Raw genomic sequence first — 8,172 nt, forward strand, 5'->3', positions numbered from 1 at the left:
GAAGAGGACTTGAAGCACTCGTTGGTGAAGAGCAAAGCAGACAACCTTCAGGACTATAGGATCACAACTCAACGTAAAGGAAAGAAAAATCCTTGCCCCTGAACAAATAGAGACAATGAGTGGAAATGAAAAAAAAGTTGAAGTTGTCAAGGATTTCATTTTGCTTGGATCTACAATCAATTCTCATGGAATCGGCAGTCCGGAAGCCACACACTGTGCACCACTGGGCAGATGTGCTCTACGAGAATTCTTTAAATTATTGAAGAGCAGAGATGCTACTTTGAGGACTACAGTTTGCTGACACAGCCATGGCAAGTCTAGTCACCTTATATGCATGTCGAAGTGGGTGAAGAGTAAGGAAGGAAAGCCACTGAAAACGCCCGGGCGTGGCAGCTCTCGGCACTGTCCATGGCATGTGGGTAGGGGCTTCTGGTCACCGTTGGAATCTCCCACCTGCCTCATCCTTGCTTGTGTTCCAGCCCAACTCACCTTATTACCTCCTTTTTGTCCTCTGGGTGGTAATTCCTTTTCTCGGTCCACAGCGAGCTTCAAATTAATTAGCTCCTGCCTCATCAGCTCATCGACCTGGGTGTGTAGAAAGCATGTACCACATTTTAGATACTTGAGTGTCCTGTGTGTTCATTGTGAAGTTCAAAACTAGCTTAAATGCTGGGGTCAGGCCATCCACAGGAAATTGTAAAAAAAAAGCAACCATAACAATGCCCCCGCCCCAGCACATCACTGCAGTAACTGACAGGCTATTCCTACGACCCAAATGCAGTGATACCTGCAACCGGATCTCAGACTCTAATTCTTTTCGTTTCTCCTCTTTGATCAGTTCTGGATCATAGTCCTGGGGGAAATTCCAAGATTCGTCTTTGTTCTTCCACATGTCTATATTCCAGAGATAGAAACAAACCAACAAAAATGGGGTGGGTGGCAAAATCTCAACATACAGGTTAATAAAACAATGTCTGTACTATAAAACATAAATCTAACTTTCTCATCTCCTGCAGATTGCAATCTCGGATAAAAATCATTTGGGACGTTTGGAGAATGCATGACAGTTGTTAACATGAGGTCATTCTGGGCCCTGACCAGGCGTGAGTGGCATCCTATAGAAGAGGAGAGACAGAGAGACACAGAGGGACGATGGCTATGTAAAGACGGTGGCACAGGTTGGGGAGCTGCTGCCACACGTCAATGAAGGCCAGCGGTGTCAGGAACTAACAGAAGCTCTCAGAGACACGAGGAGGGCGCTGTCCCTAGAGTCTTCAGGGAGCAACACCCTGCCCACAACTTGACTTTGAACTCTGGCCATCAGAAGGAGGACGCTCCGGTTGCTGTAAGTCATCCAGCCTGAGGCACTTTGTCTTGTCCGTTGCTGCAGCCGCTGTGTTCAGCCATCTTTGTGAAGGGCTTCCTGTTTGTGCTGCCTCTCCACTTTACCAGCCACGATCGAGTCCCTTCTCCAGGGACTAGTCTCCCCTGACAACATGTCCAAAGTACGTGAGCTAAGTCTCGCCGTTCTTTCCCAAGGCCGTTCTGGCTGTACTTCTTCCCGGCCAGGTTCTTTGTTCCTGTGGTGGTCCGCGGTGCTTTCAGCCTCCTTCGCCAGCACCGTGCTTCAAATGCATCGGCTTGTCTTGGGTCTTCTGTATTCAGTGTCCAACTTTCACACGCCCATGGAATCTCTTGATATTTCAACCCGCGGCCTGGATTTCTTTAGTTCTTTCAGAACACGGTGAGCATGTCCTTCCCTTTGGGCTTTGCAATTTCACTATGAGACTCTACTTTGCAGTCTTCTTGAGCTGCCCTTTGAACTTCTCTGTTGAACGAATTTACTTCATCATCCCTTCCATTTGCTTCAGCTACTCTACAACCAAGAGCAAGTTTCAGAGTCTCTTCTGACATCCACTTCGATTTTTTTCTTTCTTTCCCGTCTTTCTCATGATCTTTAGATTTTTTTTTTCAGGTGTTATAGTTTTGATGCCCTCCCACGGCTTGTGGGGTCTTCTGTCATTAGTGTTCAATATCCATCCCTGATAGGTTCTAGAAAATGAGGTGGGATATACTCAAGGGTGTATTTTGACTCTTGGGACGTGTTTTAATTTTCTCCAACTTTAACCTGAATTTACATGTGAGCAATTGATGGTCTGTTCCACAGTCAGCTCCTGGCCTGGTTTTTGCTGCGATTCTGAGCTTCCCACAGATGTAGTTACTTTGATGTCTGTGTATCCCACCCGGCAAAGTCCACATGAGTACTCATCGTCTTTGTTGTTGAAAAAATGGTATTTGTGACGAAGAAGTCATTGGTCTGGCAAAATTCCGCCGTGTGATCTCCGGCTTCATCTCCATCACCAAGGCCGTGTTTTCCATCTCCTCTCACCTTTCTCGGGGTTTCCAAATTTTGTATTCCAATTGCCAGCAATTATCAATGCATCTCCAATGCATGTCTGATCAATTTCAGACTGCAGGTGTTCGTTGAATTGTTCAATTTCATCCCCACTAGCTTTAGTGGTTGGTCCATTCTTTTGAACAAGGGTTTTATTAACTGGGTTCCTTATCCATGTAGACCTACAGTCCCCTGCCACAGGCAGCACTGCATTTCATGACAGATCTTGAAATGACCTTTTGGACGATGGGTGTGACACCACCCCTCTTGAATCTGTCATTCTCAGCACGGTAAACCACAACCCATGACCACCTGACTCACAATGGTCAGTCCCCATCCACGTCAGCTCACGAATGTTTAGGATGTGAATCTTTATGCGTTCCGCTTCCTTTCTGATGACGTCCAATTTTCCTAGATTCATACGTTCCAATTTCCAACTATCAATCGATGCTTATAGCCGCTTCATTTCATTTTAAGGGATGCCTCACCAGCAAATGAAGGTCCGAAAGCCTGGCTCCACCTGCAGTTAATATTAAGGCCGTTTCCTCTCCTTTGAGGAGACAGCTCTTCTGCAGTCGCATTCTCAGTGGTATTCCAACTTTCCAGGCTCACCTCTGGCTTTGCTGCTAGCCACCAGGCTTTTGGTGCCTGGTTCCTTAGAAATGGACCTCCAGTATCTTTGCTTCCAGCATCACAGCAAAACTCTGGCCGTTCCCGTAGGCCACGACAACAGGCGAGTGATAATCATCAACCCAGGGCTGTCTATGAAGAAGCCCCAGCCCACTCACTGGTTCATGAGATCATTCAAATTATCCCATCTACAGAGAGCTAGGGTATTTAGCTAACTCCAGCCCCAACCACAGAGACGCCAACTCCAGGGCCCCAGGCTTCTGCTGGCACACACCATTTAACGTGAACTTAAAGAGCTGCCTCTGTGTGGCAGCCTCCTCTCCATGGGAGCTGTAAGCAATAGAGTCCAGCTTCTCCTCCAGGACCCCTGATGGCATGGTACTTAGAGAGCTGGGCTGCTAACAGTAAGGCTGGTGGTTTGAACCCAGCAGCTGTTTTGCTTGTCGGGAGGACAACATGGCCGTTTCCGACTGTAGAGATTCACATCACAGCCTTCGAGACCCTCTGGGGGTGGGCCTCCCTTGTCCTAGAGAGTCGGCTGAGTCCAGCTGGATGGCCGTGGGGTGTGGTTAGACCTTTCTCCTTGTCTCTCCCGGCAGTGGTGGCAGTGGCGGCGGCTGCACCGGCTTCAGCGGCAGCCTCGTGCTGCCCTCCTGAGAACCAGCAGCTGCAGGCCATGCATGTCAGCATGGTACCGTGTGCTTCGCAGGGTTGGGCAGGGGTTGCCAGGCCTGTCTTCTGAGATGCTTCTGGGCGGACTCAAACCTCAGGCTTTGTTTGACAGTTCACACGATGGGGCTCCCCATCATGAGGGCAAGGCTGCTTACGTAAGAGAATGTTTTGGTGGTGCACGCAGAGATATTTTAATTTCCTCTCCGACCACTGGGTGTATCTAAACTGGGTCTGAGTGTGAACCTCGGGGTGGGGTGGGTGGAGAGGCCGGTGGTACAAGTGTAGGATCCACTAGAATCTGGTCTGAGATGCATGTGTCCCAGGGCTGTCCAGAGGCGGGCTAGCGGCGGACGTTGGAAAGTACAGTGAACCCTCGCCACTTCCCGCTTCGACTTCCGCGGCTTCACTCTATCGCGGTTTTTGCGTAACAGCGCATGCTCTGTCATTACTGCCACTGATTGGCTCATACTGTACACGCTTGATGCCATAAATAATATAATAAATAATAAATGATAATTGTAACGTCCAAAATGTTTTACTGTATTTTCCCTTTTTCGTTTAATAAATTGGGTAATACGAGTGTAATGGTGACTAAAGGGTGTTTTTTCATGTCCTCTATGCTCTAACTACGAAAATATTTGATTTACAAATAAGGAATCCTACTTCGCGGAATTTCATTTATCACGGTAGGGTCTAGAACCGATTAGCCGCGATAAACGAGGGTTCACTGTACTCCACTTCTCGTTGACTGGGGTCGCCTGGCTGGTCAGCTTGTCCTGGGATTTATCTCCAGGGTCTGACGGGACCCAGGGTGGAGGAGCAGTTTCAGGATACGACGATGGAAATATGGGGAGGCCCAGTGGTGCCTTTGCTGTCCGAGCCAGATTAGAGCTATGCTATTTATTTTTTCTTTTTTGCTGAACGAGGTGAAGAAGAAAGAGTTGACAGGATGGGGGTGCAAGTCTCACTCGGCTTGATAGGCTGAGACTCTCCACCTGCACGCACGGGAGCGAGGGTGGTCCTCGGAAACAGGTTGCTCGCCTGCCACTGTGTCCAGCTGGGGTCTTAGGGGCTCAAGAGCAGGATGGAGATTTGGGGGTGTTCTCACCCAAAGGCACGTAGCTCACAGCCATGCCTTGCGACCCCAGGTTCTGCTGGGCACTCAAAGGCATGCCACTGGCTGGTTGAAATAGTGAGATGAGGTGCCTACACCCCCACCCTCACCGGTGCCAAGTGGGGAGCCAGAAGCTCACTCCTGGTGCCTGGCACCCCCACCGACCTTTGAACAGCTGGTTCCCTTCCTCCATCCCGCCGAGGAAGAGGCTGGGGGACATCTTCCACTCCTCACTCTCCTCCTGCCAGAAGCAGAATCGTGTTTGCGTTAATTGTCCGTCTGAAACAGACGTGGAGAGGTGAGGGCATCAAAATGACCTTGAAGCAGCAAGGACGACTGGTGGCAAGTCAAGTAAGCGTTGGGCCAATGGGCTCATGTGGAGCATGTTTACAAGCACTTAACCCATTGCGCCTGCAGGACTCCCCCAGACTAAGCAGACAGCCAGCCAGACAGAGACTAAACACACAGACAGACAGACCCAGACTAAACAGATAGACACAGACTAAGCAGACAGACAGACCCAGACTAAACAGCCAGACAGCCAGACAGACCCAGACTAAACAGACAGACAGACCCATATAGACAGCCAGACAGACACAGACTAAGCAGGCAGACAGCCAGACAGACCCAGACTAAACAGACAGACAGACAGACCTAGACTAAACAGACAGACAGACAGACCTAGACTAAACAGACAGACAGACAGACCTAGACTAAACAGACAGACAGACCCAGACTAAATAGGCAGACAGACAGACCCAGAGTAAACAGCCAGCCAGACAGCCAGACCCAGGGCTTCTGAGTTGATTCTGGCTCACGATGGTCTCAGGGGACAGAGCAGAACTGCCACAGCCGCCCCCACTCCCCTCCCCCAAAGGCTGTCAACCTTCACTGGAGCAGACGGCCTCATCATCTGCCTACGGAGCAGCTGGTGGGTTTGAACCACTCACTGTTGGGGGAAGCACCCCAGTGCCCACCCTTTGGACAAGGAGGAACACGCGTTGCCATGAAATTGGCCCCCAGGTGGCACGAGATGCGTGACAGGATCCAATGCGCTCATTTCCAGTTGAAGTCCATGTGCTCCTCCATCCCCTCCAGGGGTCACCTTGACAAGTGCCCCGCCCCTGCCCCCACCCCACCTCTTACCTGGGTGCTTGCCCCCAGATGGCTGGGAAGAGCTGTGTGTGGCATGAACGTTCACAAACGGCCACGCACACTAGGGGTGGCGGGGAGGTGTCCCTGTGTGGCTGAGACCACCCCCAATCCCAGCGGTCACAGGAGAGCTGACCACCAAGTGTCGGTCAACACAAACCACTCTTTCCACCAACTGGCTGAGAGAAAGGGGTCCTCGAGCCCGAGGGGGGCAATGGGCACAGGTTGGGGGGGCACCCCACTGGCTCAGAGATAAACAGCAACAACAAAACTCAACCCAAACCCCCCAAAACCAAACCCCAAAGAGGACACACTGCGAAGACCCCTCCCGTCCTGGTGGTCTACCTTCGGTCTCTCCTTGCTTCCTTTCCGTTCTCTCTGGACCGCCTTCTCCTTCTTCTCCTTCTCCTCCCGCTTCTTCTTCTTGTTTTTGTCCTCCTCTTCCTGGCTCGCGAGGATGTCTGCGATCACCTGGCGAGGAGCAGAGGAGGCGTGGGAGGCAGGAAGCTCCGGAAGGAGGGGGGCTTTCTGGTCTGGGGAGAGGGCTCCCTCCGCTCTCTGTCTGCTCTGGGCCCCCAGGTAGACACCCATGGGCATTGCTGGGGTTCCCTGTTTTCCATCTGCCTGTGTGTGTGTGTGGGGTGTCTGTCGATGGGAGCAGATTGGGGGGTGGGGTGGGGGCGTTTCTTAGCTTGCTCCCTGCTTCCTTCCCAGATGCTCCTCCAGCGGATGGGGCTGTGGAAACCCTCCTCCCTTCCCAGACCCCCAGAGGCTCCAGCTCCCAGCTTTGGTCCCAAGACCACCAGCCCTGCCCACGCCTTCTGCAAGCCTCCACCCCCTGGCCCCCCCAGCCCCCGCCATGACTGGACTCCATCCAGGCCGGGTCTTGCTCTTGTCTTAGCTTCCTTTTCCATAAACGAAGGAGCCTGGTGGGGCAGAGGATGAAGTGCTGCCCGGCCAACCCAAAGGTCAACAGTTCAAAACCACCAGCCTGCTCCTCAGGAGAAAGACGAGGCTTTCTGCTCCCGCAAAGGATCACAGTCTCAGAAACCCATGGGGCCGTTCTGCCCTGTCCTGTAGGGTCGCTGTGAGTGGGACTAGCCCCATGGATTAGCCATGTTTCCAACAGTGATTGGGCCTTCAGCCCAAGAGCTCGACCCCCTGGACGGATAACATGGGGATGGAAATGGCACCCAGACCCTCACAACTGGATCCACCAACAGCCTCCTGGGAAATGAACAGGAATGCAGGTTAACAAGAAGTTGGCTCAGCAGCCAGGGCCCAAGGGAGCAGCGGTTGAGAAATCAAGCCATGGGGGATTGTGCTGGGCCAATCGGCTGGCCCGAGTCAGAGACCGGCAGCAGCAGCACAGCATGGAGTGTGGAGAACCAGAACACAGCCAAGGAGTCGGTGCCGATACACAGTGACCGCACGGGACAGGGCGGGACTGCCCCTGTGGGTTTCTGAGACTGTTACTCCTAACGGGAGTAGACGGCCTCATCTTTCTCCCACAGGGCAGCTGCTGGTTTCTAATTTCTGACCTTTTGGTTAACAGCCCAAAGCGCCACCACCATGCCACCAGGGCTCCCAGAAGAACACGAGGGGCTGCACAGAGCTGGAAGCACCCCCAGGCTCCTCACTTGCCCCCTTCATGTGTGTAGACACGGTCTGTGGTGCAGAATGCATGGGGGTGTTGACAGCGGTGGTGGATTTGGCCCTCGGATCTTGGGGAACCCCACACAATGGGACCAGCCTCTGGTGACCCACGGGGTTTGCATGACCTAATTTGTTGGAAGCAGATAGTCCGGCTTAGTCTGGGAGCTCCGATGAAATGTGCTCAGCAGCACACAGTCCTCTGCTGACAGGCACGTGGGGGCTGTGCATTGGGTGCCTTGGCTGAGAATTGAACCCGGGTCTCCCATGTGGAAGGGAGACCCCCACCCCATAGTCTCCACTGCCCCCACCCCTGCCCTCCGGGCTGCATATTGTTAAAGGAAAAGCCATGCCCTGAGCTTTCAGGGCACAAACTCACGCTGCCACTGTCACAGCACAGAGGGCAGACCGTAGGGTGGTGACGGGCTCCACACTCGGAAAGAGCAAGGCAGGGGACACCACAAGGGGGAAGGGAGGGGGCCTCATCGACAGTCTGGTTACAGCCAAGGACCTTAGACAAGATGGATGGACGCAGTGGCTGCAGGAATGGGCTCAG

General features: G+C 52.6%; 1 protein-coding gene across 1 annotated transcript in view; it reads right to left on the reverse strand.

Moving 5' to 3' along the window:
- Positions 1 to 8,172, reverse strand: part of IQCA1 (IQ motif containing with AAA domain 1) — a 121,434-nt gene that overhangs the window by 49,638 nt on the left and 63,624 nt on the right. The window contains exons 8-11 of the mRNA XM_045294386.1: positions 6,309 to 6,434; positions 4,977 to 5,052; positions 788 to 894; positions 490 to 585 (exon numbers count right to left, since the gene is read on the reverse strand). Of these exons, the coding sequence (XP_045150321.1) occupies positions 490 to 585; positions 788 to 894; positions 4,977 to 5,052; positions 6,309 to 6,434 (405 nt within the window). The remainder of the gene's footprint in view (positions 1 to 489; positions 586 to 787; positions 895 to 4,976; positions 5,053 to 6,308; positions 6,435 to 8,172) is intronic.

Source organism: Echinops telfairi, unplaced genomic scaffold (genome assembly GCF_000313985.2).
Source record: "Echinops telfairi isolate 266 unplaced genomic scaffold, ASM31398v2 ScPeMD7_3;HRSCAF=10, whole genome shotgun sequence".
Classification (NCBI taxonomy): Eukaryota; Metazoa; Chordata; class Mammalia; order Afrosoricida; family Tenrecidae; genus Echinops; species Echinops telfairi.